The 23,401-nt window shown below is 39.5% G+C and overlaps 1 protein-coding gene across 1 annotated transcript in view; it reads right to left on the bottom strand.

Moving 5' to 3' along the window:
- ush2a (Usher syndrome 2A (autosomal recessive, mild)) overlaps nucleotides 1-23,401 on the bottom strand; it is a gene marked incomplete at both ends in the record, with an annotated part of 202,896 nt that overhangs the window by 121,457 nt on the left and 58,038 nt on the right. Inside the window, 12 exons of the mRNA XM_083900586.1 lie at nucleotides 626-706; nucleotides 1,323-1,547; nucleotides 1,728-2,007; nucleotides 2,096-2,226; nucleotides 2,475-2,663; nucleotides 2,782-2,883; nucleotides 3,334-3,460; nucleotides 6,648-6,778; nucleotides 13,127-13,250; nucleotides 14,229-14,335; nucleotides 20,083-20,230; nucleotides 21,005-21,180. Of these exons, the coding sequence (XP_083756712.1) occupies nucleotides 626-706; nucleotides 1,323-1,547; nucleotides 1,728-2,007; nucleotides 2,096-2,226; nucleotides 2,475-2,663; nucleotides 2,782-2,883; nucleotides 3,334-3,460; nucleotides 6,648-6,778; nucleotides 13,127-13,250; nucleotides 14,229-14,335; nucleotides 20,083-20,230; nucleotides 21,005-21,180 (1,821 nt within the window). The remainder of the gene's footprint in view (nucleotides 1-625; nucleotides 707-1,322; nucleotides 1,548-1,727; nucleotides 2,008-2,095; nucleotides 2,227-2,474; nucleotides 2,664-2,781; nucleotides 2,884-3,333; nucleotides 3,461-6,647; nucleotides 6,779-13,126; nucleotides 13,251-14,228; nucleotides 14,336-20,082; nucleotides 20,231-21,004; nucleotides 21,181-23,401) is intronic.

Below are 23,401 nucleotides of genomic sequence, written 5' to 3'. Positions count from 1 at the left end.
CTCCTCACTCTGGCGACAACACGGTACACTGAGACCTAGCACTGTATCGTTCACTACTAACGAGCAGCTTTATATTACACAGGGGACCACACAGGCCATTCTGGGTTAACAGCCTTTTACTGGGATGCCCTTTATAGAGGCCTTATCAATCTCTCATAGCGTCAGGACACATGTGATATCACTGGCTTTGGGTAAGTCTTGTCTACTGTACAAGATGGTGGTAATTTTTACAATCCGAAATCTCTGAGGAACAAAGAGAAACACTTAAAAACAAGGTCAACGCGCATCAATCGAGTAAATCAAGTTTGTTTTTATCGCCATAGTCTAAGTCCGTGTGCGTGCGTGAGTGTGTAAAACCTGAGCAATTAAGTGTCTTAAAATCAAATGTGTGTGTATGCTTATTGAAAATGTGAAGTGTTGAAATAACAGATTATGGAACACATTGAATTCAATACAAAAGACACAAACACACACACCCACGATTTGATAACATCAAGGATTCGGCACACTCGTGCATAGAGAATGATACTTTACAATAACACTATACTATACAATGTACAGTACACCAATGGGGGGATGTATTGTGTGTGACTTCAGCTACAGCTAGAGGCACGAGAAGTCTTACCTCGGCCTCGGCTGCGTCCCCTCTCCCAAGGTCCTGCTGTCAAACCTCCGGCAGCCAAAGCCACAAACCTGTACATGTATTCTACAAAGATAGGAGGAAAACATTAAGACAGGGAAGACGGAGAAGAAGTGAAGACACTGAGCTGTTATCGGGTAACAATATTATTAATATTAATTAGTAATCAGAGTATATTAATAACATGTTGCAGGTAGAAGATTTACAGATTGCTGTGATGCTGATAATTCTATGTTTTCAGTGACAGGATTTATTTCCCAAATATACAGTATATCATTTGGGAATATCTGGTTCACCCATTTAAAATAATAGAATTTGCTACAGAAATTGCAGGACAAATAGTCAGAATAGTGTTAATTTGGTTACATTAGTTTGTGATTTTTAAAAACTGGGTACCCATATGGAAACTTCAGATCTAGTATATATCGACATGAGTAACTCACAACATATGAAAGCATATAACACAACTGTTAATTATGTGCTGCCTTAAACCATAAGCAAAATGTTCTACTTTTCAGTTGTTTCATTCAAAAATACTGCTAACAAGAAATAATAATGTTGAAAAGTAAAGTATGGATTTAATTTATTCAATGAGCTGAATGATGAGCTGAAACTGAAAAGACAGTGGGGTTTTTTTTTTACTCACAGCTCAAAAACTCATGTCTCATGTATGTATCATTACCAGTGAAAGGCTGTAAACTATAATCAGTCGCTTCTGTCTCTCTTCCGCTGTACACCAGCACTGAATCGTTCCCTCTGCAGTTGTAGTGGCTTTCAGTGGTGGGGCAGCCGTCGAGGTAAACTCTGAGAGAACGGTGAGAGTCGACAGAAAGACGAACACTTTGACTGACAGGTAGGTTTGTTTCATCACTTCGGATGGTGAGACCCCTTATGCAACCTCCAAGGCCTGTGAAAAACAAAGGGAGGAAAGAGGAGATGTAAGCAGTGGTGAGAGGGGAAAAAGTGACAAACCGTGTTGTTATTGTACCGTTTTTAATGTCTGACCTTCATGACTCAAAGTCAAAGACTCGAAGTCAAATTGTTTCTTTGAGCTTGATTACTCTTTCTTTGCCAGTACATATCTCACCATGCTTGTGACTTCGGCTGTCCAGAACAGGGTGTGTGAGCTCCATGGGCACGCCTCCCAAATATAAAGGTGAATCCACTCTCAGCCTCACGACTCCCTCAGCCCCCCTCGTTTCTTCTGCCCAGTCATTGACGGAAGCAGAGATAAGTGCGCCACGTTTCGCCAATGACAACTGCTTCCAGTCTCCATCGCAGTAGCTTAGCCCCACCCACATGCTGAGTTCAGTCACATGACCGTCAGAGGAGAGAAGGAAGGACAGGAGGCCGGCCTCCAACTCCACCTGCACAATGCACAAAGCATCACAAGCTGACGCTGTGGTTGTTTTTGAGTATTTAAACGATCGTTTCACATGTGTCTCTGCCTCTCACCAGCATGTAGTCGTCAGTCTGTGAGTTGTATGTGAATAGTAGAAGTGCACTGAACTGATCTGTTCTGAAATCCATAGAAATGTCAAAGTCTTGTCCTCCAGTAAATGCATCTCTGTTCAGCTCCAAGTAACCTGAAACAAGTAGGAATTATGGTAAGATAGCATTTTATTACAAAGGCTCTATGTCATTTTGCTATACAGGGGAGCTGGAGGACTTTTCTTTCCCAAACAAGATCAAGTTGAAGATTAAAATGTTTAGTCGTATATCTGATTAGCTTTTTAAAAAAATGTAGTTTGGTCACAATTTCTCAACCTGAATTACCACAAGCAAGTATCCTAACCAGGTCGACCAGCTACACTGCTAACAATCCAGATCATACCATGACCAAGAAAATGGGCTCCATCCACAGTGTGACTCGGACATCCCTCCCAGCTTTCATACACTGCCTCCTTCTTTGTGGCCTTGGTCCAGTCTAGAGATGTCCATTCCTCTGAGGGGCTGTCCCTCATCTTAAAGCTCACATCTCTGAGGCAACCTGTGAAGCTCTGTCGCACCAGTCGGGCATCACCTGGAGAGACAGAGGCATTTTGTTTTTTTGTCTAACACAGTTGAAGTCCTGCAGAAAATGCTGGGATCCAGTAATTTAGCAGTAGTGAAGCTGCTGGCTATACTGGTTCATGGATTACCTGTGTCCTCTCTCAGCAGACTAAAGTCCTCAGGCAGACCTCCAATAAACACCCCTGTGTTCGCACCAATCATGGTGCTGCCGCTGGACGCTGACGCACTTCCTGATGATCGGGGTGATGAAACAGATGAATATGGATATAGAATGAATGGAGGAAATGTGAGAATGAAAACATAGACAAAATTGGATGCAGTTGATAAAAGGAAAATACAATGTATGAGAAAGAGTGTAATCACAGGTGAAGGTGAGAAAACGGGGGCAAAGATCCATTTTCTTTGGAGGTTTGCTCAGAAACAAAGAGAACAATTGAACAATATACAGTCAGTGTGTTTCCGTGTGTGAAACGGTATTTTCTCATAAGACATAGACTTGGATTAACCCGGGTAATACCTCCATGCAGAGCTGAGGGGATTTACATACATACATACATACAGTAGAAGCACACGTTTGTCAGACAATCTTAAACACACTCGTATTTACACTCACACACCCACACGCCGAGTGGACACGCACACACACACACAGTGGTCAGTATGAATATGAGCAGAGCTACCTCGATATTGATTGTTCACAATGATTGTTCCCACGGCCCCTCGCCTTGTTGCTACGATGCGGTGCCACTGTCCATCATTGTAGAGTCGCCCTCCGTCACCCTGCACACTCACAGCCACCGCTGAGCCCTGCACGCACAAACACACAATCAGACATGTATGTAACATTTTAAATGATTGCTTTTATTTTTTTAAATCTCAGTTGTGTTTAACATGCACACATATTATGATTACACACAACTTAGACATGCCACCCTCAAAAAATGACACAAGCATAATATGGCGATCAGGTTTTTGCTTCATATTGAGTGTGACATCACCGCCGCTATCAGCTCTCAGGAAGGCAAAGAGTGATGTTGTAAAAACAACGTGTTACAACTCCTACGTGCACACTCACACTAACTCACCGACATCCTGTATACATCCACACACAAACACAGTGATGGAGATTTAATGATGAGATCGATAAATGTATGAATGCCAGAGTATATCAGCCTCTGACACCTTTACCATCTTTGCAAGCCAGCTCTGTTTAACAAGACAACAGCAGAGAAGTTTCACTGCTGCATTCCATCCTTCGCTTTACTTTCAAGCACTCGTTTGAATCCATTGATCCATTGTTTGGAAAAAAAAGTGGTAGTGGAAGCAGCTACCACGGGGTGCCCTTGAGCAAGGTATTTAGGACATAATTGCTTAAGTGGGTTTGTTTAATAGCAGAAGAGTGGCAGTGTTTTTTATTGAGTAGCAGTAAGTGAATGTAGGTACATTATCCGTTTGTGAGGGCACACTTGAGTTACAGGCCCTGGTCAGAACAGGCATCGTGTGAGTGGAAAGTTCTAAATATCATACAACAAAAACAACAGTCAAGTCTGGTCTACTGCAGGTGAAGGGCCACATTATTTTAGCTCTTCTGAGAGCAAACATGTCCTCAGCTCCACTGAGGACCAACTAATCACACAACGTTCTTGGCATGAGCACATGTACATACTTATTTACAAAGAAAAGTTGTTAGCTGCTCATCTTCTGCACACTATAAAACACTTGACACCTGCATCAATATAGTGTGAATTATGGGTGCTCTTAGCTTGCTGTTCTCCAGCAGTAATCTTAAAGTTACCTTTTAAACTATTATTATTGTGAATGAGCGTTGTGAATGAGTGGTGAATTCATCAGAAAAGGAAGCTCTGAAAAATCCACCATGAGCCAAAATAATAAAAGTCGCCATTTAGCACAGCTGACGTGAACGCTGTGTTAATTGGACACATGTTCGAAAAAATATTACCTCTTTAACGGTGGATATTTTCCACTCAGCTGCAACTCGTTATGAAGTTCACTACAAAACCATGGCCTCAGCACAACTCCCAAATCTCCCTCCTCTCATTAAGTTGGCAAGTGAGCTAAGAGTAGCAAGTGAGCTAGGAGCTAAGCTAAGTAAGGGTAATTAGCTCCTAGCTCACTTGCCAACTTAACTTATCTTAACGACTTTGTCGCTATATTGAGCAAGTACTCAGACCCCTCTAGCAACTCTTTTTCGGAAAAGCAACTAGCGATAAATCTAGCAACTTTTTCTGGCGTCACTGGGGGACTCTGACGTGAAAGCACATATCATTTTACTTCTCAACAAACACCAGGTGCTGCTCCCCCCGTCCCAAAGTCCTCACCTCGCATAATGTAAAATTGTCTTTGCTTAAAATAAATTCCTGCACTGACAAAAGTAACTCTGCCAGAACGTCTCTATTGGGTTCATTTGTAGTTCAAAACATAATAAGGCTGTTTTTTTTACTCACTTTTTGTCTCTACGATGATGTTATGCCTCTCTCCTACAGCGTCCATTACAATTACATACACATGGCCAATTACGCAAATTAGCTGATATTCATTTAGCAACTTCTAGCGACTTTTAGGACAGCCAATAGCTACTTTCCTTACTGAGGAGTAAGGTTAGGCAATACTGCTCATGTTAGGCATTTTTAAAAATCAAACAATGGGCGGAGTTAGCCTAAGAAGAGGGGGGTTAGCCACCCTTTACTCAACATTGTGTGAATTAATTTGACAATGGTCACAGTTTATATTCCAAAAATGACAAACTACTGTCTTTTTTACATGTATAACGTAGTGTTTTTGAGTGTTTGTGTGTGACAGCTCGCATGCGCACACATATTTATGTGCATATCACTTTCCCGTGTCATGCTAAATTACCTCCACTGCACTGGTAATCCCATTAGGCTAGCTCAACAGGCTAATATAAGGAAGTAATGGGCCCAGCTATATGTATCCAGGGGAACACTAATAAGCCGTGACACCACTCCCACTGTTAATTACCCTAAACTAGCTTAAACAAAGGAATCAACCCAGTTAGAGAAGACACCCATACACTCCACTGCACATCCTGGAGAACATATACCTACAGACGCTCAACACAACAAGGAAACAACCACTCACATGCACACATACACACACAGGTGCATACATTGTTGCATTTTGATGAAGACTTTTTGATAAACAGTGGTGTATAATGATAGAAAAGTGTGTACATGTGTGTGTTTGAGTGTGTAATTAGTTGGTGGCCTCATGGAAGTATGCGTAATCATCTCTCATCATCACTTTCATCATCGAAGTCGTTGACTCCTTAACCCCTCTACACGTGTCTGCATGGATGGATAAGGGAAAGGAGGCTGTGTATGTGTGCATGTGTGTATGTGTGCAAGGGTGCAAAGCTTAATTAGCTTGCAATTGGTATTCACGCGCGGTGACTGCAGGGAATGAGTTAATTGCAGTCCAATTCAAACGTTGACACACTTTCAAAGTTTTTTCCTCGTTTGCCGTCGCCCTGACAGAAACCAATGAGGGGCTACAGATCACATTTATTAGATGAGAGCAAGTGAGTGGGAAAACGGGAGACACATGGAGTGAGAGTGAGATAGAGAGACAGAGGTAGATCTAAGGCAAAAAAGAAATTTGTAGGGGAAGGTGAGTGACTAAGTAAAGTGAGTAGGATGAACCAAAGTAAGTGACAATGGGGATGAAATAGATAAATGCAATGTCCAGTCAAAATGAGTTTAATGGCACTCGGAGAGTAGTTCACTTCAAACTGTACATTTATTTAGGCAACTTCTTTTGTCACATATGGTGCTCTGAATTACTGCATGCAACTCCATCCATACTACAGCCATGGGAAAGGCTTAATAGCTGCAAGCCAGCAAACAATATTTTTTTTATGTTATCAATCTGTTGCACAGTTAATATGAATTACAATATCTGTCAAAAATAACATATTTTCATTCTTAAATAAATGATAAAAAAAATGTGTAAGTACCTGAGGGTCAAACAAAAAGTAGGGGCGTCCATTTTTGATGTGAATTGCCAGGAACTCTTCCTGATTTCCAGGAGAGAACGCACAGAACAGCAAGCCATCTGGAGAACGGGTTCTAAAGCTCAACTCAACACCTGGTGGAAAGAAAGATCGGGAACAAGGAGTTTGTGGGGACACAGGGAGAGAGAGAAAAGTCAACAACCAGGGTTGACAAAAGTGCTTTACAAAAAGGTATAACAACAAGGTATAAAACATAAAGTAATAATGTTAAAAATCTAGATAGTTGTGTCCAGGTTGATTATTCTCATCCTGAAGCGAAGGCCAAGGAGAAGAGGTGGGTCTAAAAGTTTTCATTTAAAATGTCCAATGGTGGAGGCAGATTTAATTTAAATTGGTCAAATGTACCACAGTTTAATCGTTCCATAGTTTGGGGCAAAAGGGTAACCTTTGACTAAAGTCAGTTCATTCCTGAGTCCAAGTTAAAGTTTGTTCGAAATTTAAAGAAATTCCTTCAAACCTTTATTGAGATATCATGTTCATATGAATGCGACAGACGAATAATCCAAAGACGTAGTGCCTCCAGCCACTAAGGCATAAAAAAAAGGTTTCAGGAGTCCTGTCTTACATTACGACGTGGCTAATAAAGTATCACAGCTTCGCCCTTTCAATTACAGTCTAGCATTCAAGTTAGAGGACGATACTCACAACAAAGCACTTTTGAGCACAGGTTGAAAAGAATGTAAGGATATAAATGGTGCAGTTTCGTTGATCATTATGCAGCGATCACAAATCACACATACTAATGCCTTGGTCAATGATGAGGAAAAATCTGCCACAGTGGACAGTAAATGCGTTTGCAGTAAACAGCAAAGACCAGACACACATGCTCTTTACATTGGACTTGCATTCTGTACATCATGCCGGCATGTGCAATTTACATTCATGACCTTGTCACCACAGAGATGAGTGAAGTCATGACAGATACCTGACATTACATTATCCCCTTTTAACCTTCTTTCTCTCCACCGCACTTCCCGGGTCTCTCATCCCTTCCTTTTTTTCTTTCTTCCTTCTGCTTTTAACCTTCCACTTGCTTTTTCTTGACCTTTTCATTCACCTTTCCTCCGCTGAGTATTTTTCCTCTCTGTAGCTTCAACAGCCCTCCTTCCTGTACTCTTTCTTTCTATCCTCTCTCTCTTTCTCCTTTGTCCTAATTCTGGCATAAATATTATCAGTGGTACAATGTACTGACAATAATAAGCAACCGGTGTTTTTCTGTCGTGGACGTTTTAAAATGTATGTTCAAATGATGTTATATTTCCAGTGTGGGTAGGGACAGGCTGTATGACCAAGGTGCTTGGTCCAATTGTCCAAATTTTAAGTCAGGGGTCTCAAACTCCGATGAGGAAGGTGCTGATCAAGTGAAAAGTTTGGGTGATTTGAGCTTAAAATGAAAATATTCCATCATGGCATCAACACAACAATATCTGTGACGATATTTCACAAACTACATGTTGTTCATGTTTAACCTTAATCTCGTTACGCATGAAATCACTTGGAGGGCCACATGTGGCCCACGGGCCTCAAGTTTGAGACCTCTGAGCTAAGTGATACTCAGCATTACTTACTTCAGATTTCCCCTCAGGACTTGTGCTACTTCACACTGACAACCACTTTGGAGCCATCAACAAACAAACCCGAGCACACGTGATGACAGGTCATGCTGTACATGCAACACATGCAACGCACAGCTATTCTTCTTCTTAAAGACACTGCACTGACTTCCATTCATTTGGACAGTCTACACAACGTTTGGTCGCAAACCTTAACCATAACCAGTTGATGCCCAACCCTAACCTTAACCTAACAACAATATAAATAAATCATAGCCAAAAACTTAATCAATTACTATGAAATGAGGCCTCATTAGGACCAGGTTTTGGTCCATATAAGGACTACAGGTCCTGACAAGGTCAGTGTTTGTACCACAAAAGGTCCTAACAAATATAAGCGTTAGGTAGATTGCAAATAAAGATTCACAGGGTCATGTCTACTAAACAAACCATATGCAAATCCACTGTGATGTCACCATGGATATATAGACGGCAAAGATGGTGAGTGCTCATATATTATTATTATTATACATCCATGAATGTCACCCATTGGTTTGTGAACTGCTGCGGAGGCATCTTGTTAGGTTTCCACAACATAAAACGGAATTAAATCTGTTAAACTAGAACTGTCAATCACAGGTGAGACAGAACCAGCGTTTACAAATTCTGAGACGTATTTGTTAAATGATACTAATAAACACATCACTATATCTGATAGAATAAATGTTTTGTTGACCTACACAATTATTCTAACACCATCAACTGTAAAGAAAATAGAGCTATTTTATTTTATGTGTTTAAAGTGAGTTCTCAACACATACATTTTTTTCTCTTTTTGCTTTAAATGGATTCCGCTGTACAAAACGAACGTACCTAAAGAGGATTTATGTTATATCCCACAACACCCAACGTTAACAGGAAGGTTTTGAACAGGGTCTTATTTATTAGGTAGTATTGTTTAATGTGTACTGTTTCTCCTCTCTCTGTCTCAGTAAACAGTAGAGGTTGTGTGTAATCATCTACACAACATAACCTGAATAACTCCAGTCATGTTAGTTCTCCGCTGGCATTAATCAGAGCCTGGCGTATTAATGAGAGCGCGGCAGCTAGCTAATTACACCCATAGATTCTGCAGCAGCCCATTAAATATACAAATGACAGAATTAAAGAGCCCAGCCTCTTCTGATTAATCTTTAAATGAGGAAAAACTAATGATGTCTGCACAAACTTTCCTTTCACACATTTCTCCCCCTCCTCGCTCAACGTCAGCGCCTGGCAATCAATCATATTAATTAAGGAAAAATAATTTGTATCATTTAACATTTCCCTCTTTCCTGTTCAGTTTCAGCAGCGGTTGCTGCAGCGATGTATTGTGTTGGACGCGTCTGGAAGTGATCCAAGTCTATTTTGTTCCCCCGTTCTTTTATTTTTTTCCCCTAAAATATGTTTGCGATGTTCCATCTCTCTTCATTTGCTCTACGTTAAAGAAGCACATCTGGACGAGCGAGAGTATGAGAAGGCCGTCATCATCATTACAATCAGCCCATTTCAGGCTCAAATACTGAAAAATTATAATTGGGGGGAGAGCGGATGATATAATCTCTTCTCAACCGTTATTTATTTAAATAATTTTTTCACTTAAGGGAGATTGACATGCGTCTTTAATGCAAAGATGAGCGGGAGAGCAGGAAGTCGCATCGTAGGGCTTCAAAATACTGAAACATAATGGGCAAGATGAATGAACTAGCATTTACTTACGGAAACAACCACTTTGGGTGTATTCATATCACGGTATGAGTGCATATGGTTATAGTCCTGTTATTATCTTGAGTAAGAGTCAGTGTGGTAAACGTTGACCTCAAGCACCCTTAATTCATTCAACATGAAGAAGCGTCGTTTATCACAAGAGAGCAGACTTATCATTTATGAACACAGGCACTCCTATCACAATAACCGCACGTGGAAAAAAGCCATTTGGCTGAAAATAATTTTGGCAAAGTGGCCATAAAATTTCAGGCAAAAGGGCAAATATCAATCGGTTTTACATGCTAACCTATTTTGATCGTAACTAAATTGAACAGAGTAATACGGGATCTTTTGAGTGAGCTTCCCTATACATCATCAGTGTCTTCAATGCAAGGGAAACCGGTGCTCTTAAGAGAACACACACTTAAGCTTATGTAGATTTTAGTGGGTGAGCATTGTGTTATTTGACTAAAATAAGTCTTTTTTTCACAGGTCACAGCTGTTTAACAACGCTATAATGACCATAGAGTATAATTATTTCTCAATCACTTTGTTGGAACACATCAAGAGAATTTGGGAACATGCATGTGTCTTTAAAATAACATATTTTCAGGTTAAATGGCTTGTATTTATATAGCGCTTTTCTAGACTTGATGACCCCTCAAAGCTGCTTTACACTACAGTTTAGCCATTCACTCACACTTTCATACAATGAATCATCAATCACACACTTGGGTTAAGTGTCCAAGGACAAATCGACATGTGGACTACAGCAGAACCGGGAACCAAACCCACACCCTTCAAGTTAAAAGACAACTCCGACAACCATTGAGGGTGTCAAGTATTCAGTTTAAACTACGCTTACACTTGAACAATATAAATTAAAAATGTGATCGACCGTGAAAAAGGTCTAATACGCCAAGTTTATCCAAGACATGCATCAATCTCATAGAGACTTTTACACAGTGCTGTACTAACTTAACGTACAAAAAACCCACTTCAGAAACCCGGAACTAATCTTTTTAAATTACAGGATGTAAGCCATGCTTAAACATCTATCTTTAATTAATATTTTTTTGGGGAAAAAAATTCAATGAGACCCTTGATGAAAAATGTAAGCAAATGATACATTGCTTTTCTTTTTTGTAAATTAAAACTATTCACAAAAATAAAAATCCAAACCAGTGTATCATCAAGTAAGTATGTAAATATGAAAATGCAGAAAAACTCCAACTTGCAGATTCATCTCACGGAAATCTTTTACAGTTGTCATTGCTGGAGTAGCCGGGTTTTTTTCCGCGAGACATCAACGATTGACGAGTCTCTCCTCAGTGATCAATTGACTCTCGAGGGGGCATTACACTGCATTACATTCATAATCCAATTTGGGTTTGATTTGTACGCTGTTCTGTGCGCTTCGATGGGAATAACTGTCTGTAGATGATGCTATTAGTATTGATGGTTGTACCAGGGCGATGGTTTGAGGACTGCCGACACATTGATGGTCCAGAATAGATCCGGTCTGAAAGTGATTGTCTGATCCATTACCCTTTATGAAGGAGGACACTGGGGGAGACGAAACCCTCAATAGCAAAACTCATCATCTATTTACTGGTAGTACAGTGTTGTGTACACCATTTTATTTGTTGTTTTAGCAATGCTATAATGGAACATATAGTGTATTTATTGCTCAATCTCCTTATTGCCACACAATGAGAAAATACAGGAAACATGTATTTAGTGTGACCTAAACGTTAACAAAATATCTCTTATATATCTAGTAAAACCTGTGATTGTCCTACAATCTCGACAAATATCTGCTGGGAAAAAGATCTTTTATCTCAAGTTTATTCAATACATGCCTGAACATTAAATAACACGTTGTAGGAGTTAAACTCATTGACAGTTTGCTCATAAGACTGCGTTACATCGTTTCAATCCAAATGGCAATGATCAATATTTGAGGGACATAAAAAAACACGTCCACAAATAAATAATTGTTATTCTTTTGAAAACATCTCCATGACCTATAAAGGACCAATTTTGCTTTTATTGATAACTAACATAAACGTGTGTGCATAAAAACGGCTGCAAATCCATTGATAAAAGGTTCAAAATCAATCTGTGAGTGCTGTGTTTCACATCATCCACCACATTCTGTCACTTATCTTTCCCACCTCTCACTACCATCACTAATGAACCAGAATGCTAAGAAGGAAAAAGACTGTACTGTTCTATCTCTGTGTCACCTTATTTCTTCCTCTTCATTCAAAACCCTCCCAAACCAGAGACTACGAGTGTGTTTTGTCATCACTATTCCTGTCATTTATTCCATGACTTGCAGGTTAATTTCTGTTTATCCTTTCTGCTTGAACAGTGGATGCCTTTTCCAGCTCATTGTGAAGATTCTGGTCAGGCTCTGCTGCGAGAGCACAGGCACATGTGTGCACAAGTACGCATATCGGTTAATGACAGAAAGGTACACCAGCCAATCATTCCGTGGAGCCTGCATAAATGACTGGTCATGTTTATTCAAGTATTCTGGGGGCTACAGAGGGTCATAGGCTTTATTCACTAATGGCTATGGGGGCATGGACTGTGAGGGTCTCAAAAAATAAGATTAAGTGCTTCAGAGACAAATTATGGACCTGAGCTTTAAAGGTCACTGTAATAATGTAAATCTTTTGAACCTGAACAAAATCAAGACTTTGTCACACGTTTTCAAACACTCATTTACACATATTTGACATTGTCTGCCCACATACAGTTTGAACGCTCCTTGGCACGATGTGTGTTTGTGAGGGGAAAAACACAACTGGAAACACAAGGTTTGTGCAGGACAGCCAAAGAGCTTTGCCTGCTCAAATCTCACTGATTAGTATCAGCAGTCATTAATTATGAGCGTCACTGGGTGATGTTCTCAGATGAAGCAGAACATGTTTGGCTGTGCAGCTCAACCCTCTAATGATGCTGGTAAACAAAAAGATAATTGACCTTTAAGAAGTCATTCTAAAGGATTGTCACTATAGAAACCTGAAAAACACTGCAGCGGCACATGTGCAATTCATAATTCACAATGCAGACATGTCATCTACTTTCTGATCACACATCCAGACACGTTACCTGTAAAGTCACTGTTGACAGGAAGAACGTCACTCGGAAACTGGCAGTAACCGTTTCCGAGGAATTGGGTTCCTCTGACAACAGGGACCTGTGGGTCGGAGAGAGAGACGTCTGTCCTCTCCACCTGGATAAAATAATAATAGAGTGAGAGATTTAAAAAAAATATATATCAACATAGTTGAATGTTTGAGAACAGGATTCATCCTTTGGAAAAAATGAATGTCCGCACAAAATTTTAGTTGGTGTAAATACGAACTTTTAAGATACAGTGCATGTTAGTCATACCAAATCCAAACCTTGAACATACGTTAGTCGGACTAAATCCGAACCTTTAACCAGACACGTTAGTCGGACTAAATCCTAACTTTTAACAGACACGTTAGTCGGACTAAATCCAGAAAGCATTAGGCGGACCAAATCTGAACTTTTTACAGATCCATCAAGTAGGTCTTGAGATACATTTTACAAAAACAAAATGTATCCTCCTCTTTTCCACATGAAAATGGCATTTATAGTCACCAAAGACTCTGGTTTTGTATATCCCTATACATGTAAATCTGAGAGTTTGGAATGGATGATGTCACAGATTACGCAATGCTAGCCCAGTTGTTTTTTTGAATACATGTGTGCCAAAAACAACAACAAGGCAATCAGACATGGCAGACTTCACCCCATTCACGCAACAAGCCTCTGGTGGCCTCTGCTGGTCATATTGGCAAGTGGAGTGAAGTGATAATGGCACTTAAGCACCATTTTTTGTTCATTTGGTTAGCACTGCTTGGTCTAATTACAAGTTTGCATCGGACTCACTCAATATTAACTGAAGCACAATGTTCATGATTCTACCAGAAACAATTGTTTTTTTTGGATCAGGACTGGTCGAAAACCAGCGCCTGTCATTTTTGTGTTTTCGTCTGAACTTAAGATATTTTGTAAAAGGAATGATTTTATTATTTTCATTTTAGAGGGGGAAATAATCCATTCATAAAACTGTCACACACAGACGTGTGTTATACGCACCGATATAGGGTACACACAAAATAAATAACTTCATGAAGACATCGCCAACCTATATATGGTGTAGGCTAACATTCTTACCAACCTGATATATCGGGTATGGTCCATTGAGTTGGCCTGGGGGGTCCCAATCTATCTTCATGGTGGCTTCATTAACTGGATGTAATCGAGGTGGAGATAGTCCTGTTGGAGCTGAAGACGGAGAGGGAGGAAATCAGATTTTTTGTTGTTGTTAACGTGTTGAAATGTATGCTTCTTACTCTCAACTCTGTCTTGTGTGTTTTGAAATGTGAGAAAAGAAACACAGTGACATACACGAGAATGAACGCTGTGTTTGTAAAAATGAACAAAATTATTCTGTTGTGTTTTATTCCCCCTAAGTGCAATGACTTAAGCACATTTTCTCTCATGCCCATTATGTCCCGACTGGACAGAAGTCCCATTTTCATTTAACAGAGGGTCAATTTAATATCCTTCTCTCACTTTAGATGTTTAATTAAATGTCCCTTTGAAACACACTGGGAGCTACTGGAGCTGCAGTTTCAACGTGTGTCATAAATAAATCAAGCCGAGACGCCCTGATATAGTGAGAGGAGACACACAAGAATGGACAGAGAAACATAGCCAATGATGGACTGGTGGAGAGATGGGAAAGATATGCGTGTATTAAGTGTCAATCCGTCCTGTGTGTTTGTGTGCGTGTGTGAGTGTCCCAGTAATTGTCTAAATGGTCTATGGTAGGAGTAAATTAGCTCTCGGTGACACACACGCGGACCATCTTTAGTGTGAGTTCTAATAGAGCTCTTAAAAGGGAAGTGGACAGCTCGTCTTTGGCGGCTCATCTTGGCACATCAAACCATAAATTGCTTCCAATCAATAGCTTACCAGTCTATTGAAATTGAGCTATGGTGACATTTAGAACAATGACACGCACACAGAGAAGTCCACGAACACAGCTTTGCTTTACCACTGGTGCACAGTTTTGGCACAAAGAAAAACAAAATGTGTCTTAGTGGTGTAAAAGTGGACGAATGGAAATGCTAAAATAAGGCAACTTTAAAGCAACCGTATGCAACTTTTGCCCGACATCCTGTCACTGTAGAGGCCAAAATGAGAGCGGATTTTTAATGACTTCTCAGGCCACAGTGACTGTGGATACATGTGGAGTGTGTACATGGAATGTCTTACATCTTAATGGAGTCACAAAATAAATGGTAACAGCTAAGATAATGACCAATGCTGTAAACCTTACATTGGGTGGTAGTTGGGTGGTTGAGTGGTTATTATTAGATGCGGTCGCTCACTTTTAAAGTACCTGTCCCCAGGTCAAGATACAAACGGTGGTGGCTATTCCTAACCTTGGAAACAGGTTAACATTCAGTAGCGCGGTGACACTTTCCCTCTGTTTTTAATTGTACATTTTTTTATTTTATTGGTTTTCCTTACTGTTTTATTGTGTATTTTATTCCTGCTAATTTACTGAGTGGTTTTTATCCTTTCTTTTTTATGCAAGTAAGCACTTTGAGTACCTTGCAGATATTGTAAAGTGCTATATAAATAACCATTGATTGATTGATTGATTAATGGTTCAAATTGATCATTGTAACCCAAAATGAATTCGTTTATCAAAAAAACCAGATCAATTACAAACTTTGTCAGACTTCAACGTACAAAGGAGTGTTTTGCTGTATGTATTATATTTAGATTTGACAGCGGTTAGAATGTCACATAAGAGAATAACAGCTTCTAATATGTGCTGTGCTTCCTTCCATATGTGTCGTGTTTTCACTGCTTGTTAATTCACCCAAATGTATCATACTTGATACCGTGACACATTCAGTTTGATGAAATCCACTTGCCTTATTGTGAGTGTGCCCAAAAAACATGTACACACACACACACAAAACACACACACACAAGGTTAATAGTCCACGAGAAAGGTTAATTTTAGCTGCCGACATGGTAATGAAGCAGCTAAATCATGGACCAGCTCCCAGGAGCAATTGTCCGCACATGTGTGAGTGTTTTCTGTTTTTACAACAACTGACATGTCCTAACAGGCTCTTAGCGTACAGTTACAGCGCGCACACAGACACGCCACTTATTGACATGGTGATCCCTGGCCATGCATATTTCTCTCCTCAAGAAGGGCCTCAGGCCAATTATGCATAAATCAATAAAGTTCCTGTTCTGTTGAATGGCGTTACAGTGCGAGTGTGTATGTACGTATGTCTCACTGTGTGCGTGTCTTGTAGAACAAGCCTTTATGGATGTAGGATACATAAAACATCACCATCAGCCCCTGATTAGCTACTCACTTTACGTCGTGATCAATAACTTTGTGGGAAGACACACACACACACACACACACACACACACAATGAAACAACTGCAAACGCGTCGACACACATGGACTGTAAGCACTTTTCCTCGTGTCGTTACGTCTGTCTCAGTGTGCACGCTAATGTTTAGTCGTGTGCTTTGGTGTAACTCCAGCGGTTTGGCAGATGCTGTCTGCTCGCTTACAGCAGATGGTAGTTGCCTCTAATGGCCCAGCCTTGTGCGCAGTAGATTTATCAGTGCATTAGCGCCACGCTCAAGTAGATCTTACAAGCAGTACACTTAATGTGAGGATCATTTCCCCCCACAAGCAAAGTGTCTTTTAGGAAACATGACAATGTTTGTTGTGTTTCTGTAGAATGAGAATTGGAAGCCAAACTTTTGGACAAATTATGTTGGATCTTTGGAGTCAAGCAGCAACTGGTCAAATCAGGTAATATGAGATATCAAATATGGATTTAAGTTTTTCTTAACCCGTTAACACCTAAGCCACAAAATGTCTGTCTGTTTTTTTTGCTTATTTTAATCATAAAAGAGCTAGAAAACATGCTTTTGCCCATTTTTCCAGAACAATCTTCAATATCTGGCAAATATTTACAATTTACTGTATGTTAAAATAGTGTATTAACAGTTATTATTATTTTGAAAAAAACACTGCAACATCGTGAGTGAAATTACCGCCACATGTTGGCTTTGACGTTCAACTTCTCCTCTTTCATAAACCGTTGGAATTTTTCTGATAGTAAAAACCGCTGCGTAATTATGGTAATGCAAATCGAACTCGCGATAACGTGTCCCGTGCAATACGCTGGGTGTTAAAGGGTTAACCCACAGACCATTTAAGCTGCTTTTTCCCATTACTATGTTAAAATGTATATACAGAGGCTATAAGATTTGTGTCCAAATTTTTCCAATTTTTTCCAATTTCAGCACAACCTAGGGAATCTGATGTTATTATCATTTCATTTTCACCAACTATATAAACACACCTGAGGAAAAAGTACAACTTAAAAAAAAAAAAAAAAAAAAAAAAAATCGGATTGATTTTGTGAAATTTGTAAATAAGTCACTGTTCAAAGTTCACACATTTAGTGACGAAGTATAGAAACAATTGTTTTGTAGCCAAATTCTTCTACAATTGTACCTTTTTTTTAAAAATATGCAATATAAAATTAATCATAACTTTGGCTCAACAAAACGTAAAGGTGTGACCTATAAACACCCCCAGGATGTCCATATAAGGAGTTGTGTAGTATTCTCACGACAATTTACCAACACACAGACCTGTGCCACAGGAGCACTAAGGATTGATCAAACTTTACTTCAGTATTCACTGAGTAATATATTTAAAACATAACAGAGCTTTTCTCATAAAATGCCACCAAACCATTGACCATATATTCTAAGATAACATTGAATATTTGATTTTAATTGGCATAAAATGTATAATGATCAGCAGTAAAGTAGCTCAGCGATGGTAATTGTGTATTTTTAACAATTTAAAAAATGCAAGAAAATTCAAAATCAAATGTGTGTATATATATTTACATGTATATGTGTGTGTGTGTATATATATGTGTGTGTGTGTCTGTGTGTGTGTTATATGAGGTTTGGAGCTACAACAGAAGCACAACACCCAGTGGATTAGCACACGCTATACAAAAAGAGACGTCTGCCAAACAGCATATGCCATTATCATTTCTTATAGTTGAAACAAGGGACATCTTTGGCGTTGGATCAAACAACATAGTGGCAGCAGATGTGGCTGTTAAAAATACATTCAAAAAGTCAACTGGGTACAATAAGCCATATTGTATTGTACTGTATTACAGTCAAGAGAAGTCTTTGGAATCACTTGAAATAAACATTGTGGCTGTGTCAACAGATGTAGCCATTAAAAATACATTTAAAAAGTCCAACAATTAGAAAATGAGTCTCATTCATCAAGATAAATAGAAGGAAGGGCTTTCTGAGAATGTGGGAAGTGAAAATATCTGCTCCGTCAACAGATGTAGCTGTTAAGCGCGTGTTCAAAAGCGCAAATCCCTGAGCAAGTATTTATAGATAAAAGAATCAACTCAATGCAGCCATTGTCTTTTCACCGGAAAGAATACGCACAACGTAAACAAAAACACAAGAAGCATAAAATCAGCAGTAAAAGTAGAGAACGCCAGTGAACAGATGGATAAGGTGTGTTGGAGGGTCAAGTGAGTGTGTGTGTGTGTGTGTGTTTTTATATATATAATGTGTATAATGCAGAATGATGTCGCTCTGCTGATATTTGCTATTTTGTGTTTAGAGTGGATTTCAAAGGATGAAGGAAAAAGTGAAAAAGCAACTGACAGACAGATAAAGAAAGTGTGTGTGTGTGTGTGTGTGTGTGTGTGTGTGTGTGTGTGTGTGTGTGTGTGTGTGTGTGTGTGTGTGTGTGTGTGTGTGTGCGTGTGTGTGCGTGCATGCATGCGTGAGAGAGAGAGAGAGAGAGAGAGAGAGAGAGAGAGAGAGAGAGAGAGAGAGATACCACACAGATCAATTAGTGCTCATTTCTTTCCAAGAGATTTGTGCCCGAATTATTAAACACAGCTAATTCATCCTACTTCCACAATGGTTATAATCTACGAGAGCAGAGTGTGACAGAGAGATGTATTACTGTGCGTATGTGTGTTTCTCTAACTGTGTGTGTGTGTGTGTGTTTGATTCATGGCCAGCAAGAAATGTGAGCAATGCTACATTTGGCTCCTTGTAATTAACAGTAAATTGTTTTTACTGCTGCTTGCCATGAATATTCCCTCTGGTTAACATGACCAACGCTGTCGACACTCAAGTACCTGATGACTGACTGTGTGATTCTGTGTGTGTGTGCGTGCGTGTGTGTGTGTGTGCCCAAACAGAGTATGAAACTAACTCGTGTTTGTGGTTGTTTTGAGGATAATACCATTGCTGATGTGTGTGTGTGTGTGTTCATGTGTGTATCCATGCCTTTAGTAAGCTTTTAATTATCAAGCCAAACTATCTTTCTGAGGACATTTTTGGCTGGTTCAGACAACTTTAATGGGGATTAAGACCTGCATGGTTTTAGGGTTAGAATTGTGTTAAGGTAAGGGTAAGGAAATTAGTTGTAGGTTAGGGTTAAGGGGCTAGGGAATGCATTAGGTCTATGAGTGTCCACACAAAGGATGCAAAACCAGAAATGGAAATGAAAAATGAGTATTATAAGGATATTTATAGCCGAGTCATTTTAGGCATTTTATTTCTTCTTTTTGTTACACAGTTGGAGAAAGATGCCTTTGAAATTATTCGGCACAAATGTGTTGTCATAGTTCATAAATGGCCTAAAACGACTATCGGAAAAATATTGGTATCGGTAGATACTTGAGTTCGTGATATCGGAATCAGACACAAAATGTGTTATCGGGACATCCCTAGATACATTATAAACCTGAAGCTGCGGCCGTACAACATCTGACTGAGGGTCGGGATTGGTTCCCGGACCGGACTTTGGACATGTCTTGTTTAGACTTTCCAAATCCATTGCAGTCAAAGCAGTGTACTAAGAAGTATAGCTGTGTATGTGTGTGTGTTGATGTTTTTTGTTGTACCTGCTGGCAGGGTCTGTCCTGTGCTTGGCAGACTGGTAACACAACCCTTTTTTGTGCAGAGTGTAACAGTGAAGTTGTACACGTGGAAAGGTTTCAGTCCTTTCACTACATATACAGGCGGTGAAGACGGCCCAGCTTGATGCAAGACCTGACAAGAGAGAGAACAAAGAGGAAATCTGTTGAAACGACGACGACGTGTTCAGTTTGGGAATAAAGTTATGAAGAAGAAAAAAACAAACAACCAGCACCTCAGATGTGAAGGTGAGAGCATCTCAAGATAATAAAGGTATGGTAAAATCAGTTAATTTAGACGTAAAACTAGAATGTTGTGTGCCCCTGATCTGGGAGGGATTATGAGTCAGTGGGTCCCTGGGGACAGACTTTGGCAACCAAGATCTGTGAGTCCACTTAAACATTTTAGTCAAGATAGTCAAGGAGTTGTTAAGACGACGCATTCCTAAGGCTAAGCAATTGTTTCGTAAGGTAATAATGGCTTTTGATCTTTTGCCACCAGAGCCCATTCACATCATCTCTGAGACACCAGTTCCACAAGATCAAACACATATTTTCTGTTGTCTGTGGTTTCATTCAAGTGAACAGCTGTATATTCTGCATTCACAAGGGAAAAAAAAAAAGGTGTTTGACGAGGTCACAGTGACATTTGACCACCAAAATGTAATCAATTCATTCTCGAGTCAGACTGAATAATTGAACCAAAGTTACCAGAATGTGTTTTGAAGAAACTATATTCACAAGAACAGCCACTCACCGTAGCCAAGCACCGAGGTGTTAAACTATTATAGGCTTTTCACCTTTACTTCAAGCTACTGGCATAATCATTTCCACTCAACACAGGCTATAACTTCAGCTTTAAAGTTTTGCAGTTGCCCTATTGATTAGGTGCAAGTGCTCCAGTGATTACCTGACTGACCACCGGAGGAGCATAGGGATTTTTGGTCTGCTCAGTGAGTAAGTTGACTCGATATTCTGTCACTTGTCCTCTGGCGATGACCCCCTCACTCTCGGCAGAGCTCCAGGAAACACTGATACTGGTGGATGACAGTGCAGACACCGCCGGAGGAGCCATCAACTCTGGGACTGGAAACATGGGCATGGATATAGTACATACACAGGATTATTTTAACAAACACACATATGAAACTTATTATTTATCTACTTTTTATAAACCACAAAAATAAGCTGCTGGTGCCCAAGCAGGTAATGATGAAACTTGAAAACACAGAACTGTTATGTGTTATACATTAACCCTCTTATGACCATCACAATAATCAGGCCGTCATTTTCATATTATGGCTGTAGGATTGTCAAAAAATGTAAAATGAGTGAGCGCTTCTGCTCTTTTTTCAAGACAACTTTCAATATCTGGCAGTTATTCAACCGTTTAGGAATTACGGTGCTGAGAGGCTGATGTCACAAATGCGTGGTGTGCTGGTGAATCTTGTCTGTGATTGGTCGTTCGCGAGGAAGTCCAGAGGGCTACCGTAATGACAAGTATATGGGTGCAAAGCTCCATTTCTCTGTTTTACTGTCTCCATCGATCCATCTTCTACCACTTTATCCTCCACATGAGGGCCTGCTGTGCCACTCTCAGCTGACATAGGGTGAAAGGTGGGGTCACACCATGGAAAGATCACCAGTCTTTAGTTTTGTAATTTTCTAGATATCACAAAAGGTCTAGGGGCATGCCAAATACAGAAGGGTTAACTTGGACAGAGGTATAACTTTATCTAAGTGGGGCTAAATGTTTGAAAATAATAATGAATTAAAATCCTTTATGTACTGTATTTCCATTTTGTAACATTAAACATGAATGAAAAATAAGATTCAATGCCTTTAAGACTGTGTATGTGACAGTTGGTGCTTATCTCTGAGAGGTAAATGATTAAAGATGAGTAACCATCTGTTTTTGGGAAAGTCTAACTTTGACTTCTTTGGCTCACTGCATATTTAACAGTAGTAATACAAATCATTATTTATAATCGCCCCCAAATTCACAAATCACAGTTTGCCTCGATGGCCTTTACAATCTGTACACGTAGCGACAAAACCAATCCAAAAAAACCTTTCAATACAAACAATACAAACAGACAAAGTGGATATTATGTGGACATAATGGTTTTAGTATTCCATAATTCTACGGTTGTGATAGCCACGACTACACGACAGATCAGAGAGAGGAATTGTTGATGGCTTTTAGCTGTGAAATGTGCTGTGAAATGTGATTCACGGCAGACAGAATCACAGTCACATTCTTCCCCTCCAACTTCTCAGTTATGCTCACAAACACTGGCACACATTTGAAACGGTGTTATCATATGCTTGTTATCCAGACACATAGCTTAGACTGATGTTGGAGGCAATCGTTTAGTCCTAATGAGCCATATAATCTCTTTGAAATTCAAATACCTTAATGAGTTCCCCTCCCCCAAACACATTCTTTAGTTCCATCCTCGTTCCCTTCTACTTTTCTCTTCATTTCTCCCCACTAATGCCTGTTTTTTTAATCTCCCATTGAATTTGACCAAAACGTCACATTGTTAGGTTTTGATTATTAGAACTGAGATTTCTGTCAATGCGGTTGGTGTACTGTACACATATGTACCAGTTCATCAGTATATGGTTTGTGTAAATCCAAAAACTTGCTGAAAGTTCGAAAATGTGTAAGTCTTCTGGATCCCACTGATTAAAAGTGTCTCTAAAATGTAATTTATTGGACAAAAAGTTATGCTGTAGTCTTACACTGTGCCCCCATGCCCTTTGCCTTGTGTAGGTTATGGCAAAAATACAATTAAATTACAATTTCAGTTCAGTTGGATAAATGCAGAGTTTACATTTGAGTGATTTTTAACCCTTTAACACCCAAGTTTCAAAATGTCCGTCTGAACTTTTTTGCTTATTTTAACCAGAAAAAGGGACAGAAAATGTCCTGCGAGTAAAGCCTTTGCCCATTTTTCCAGAATAACTTTTAATATCTGGCAGTTATTTCCAATATAATGCAAGTTAAAACAGTATATCAACAATTTAAAATGAAGAAAATCAAGTTTTATTTATATATATATATAAAAAAAACTCACTGTAGTTGTACATGAATACCAGATTTTGCATTATAAATTTAAACAGTATCAAACATATTTAAAATATGCTTCCTGCAACAGCGTGAGAGAAATAACTGTAATAACCACATGTTGGCTTTGACGTGCAGCTTCTCAGCTTTCACAAAGTGTAGGAATTTTTTCTGATAACATAAACCGTTGCATAATTATGGTAATGCAAAGTGCGCTTGTGCAAATGGTGTTAA

Source organism: Microchirus variegatus (assembly GCF_963457635.1).
Source record: "Microchirus variegatus genome assembly, chromosome: 14".
Classification (NCBI taxonomy): Eukaryota; Metazoa; Chordata; class Actinopteri; order Pleuronectiformes; family Soleidae; genus Microchirus; species Microchirus variegatus.
The sequence above is the reverse complement of the archived record's forward strand: the minus strand, read 5'-3'. Positions and strand labels throughout refer to the sequence as shown.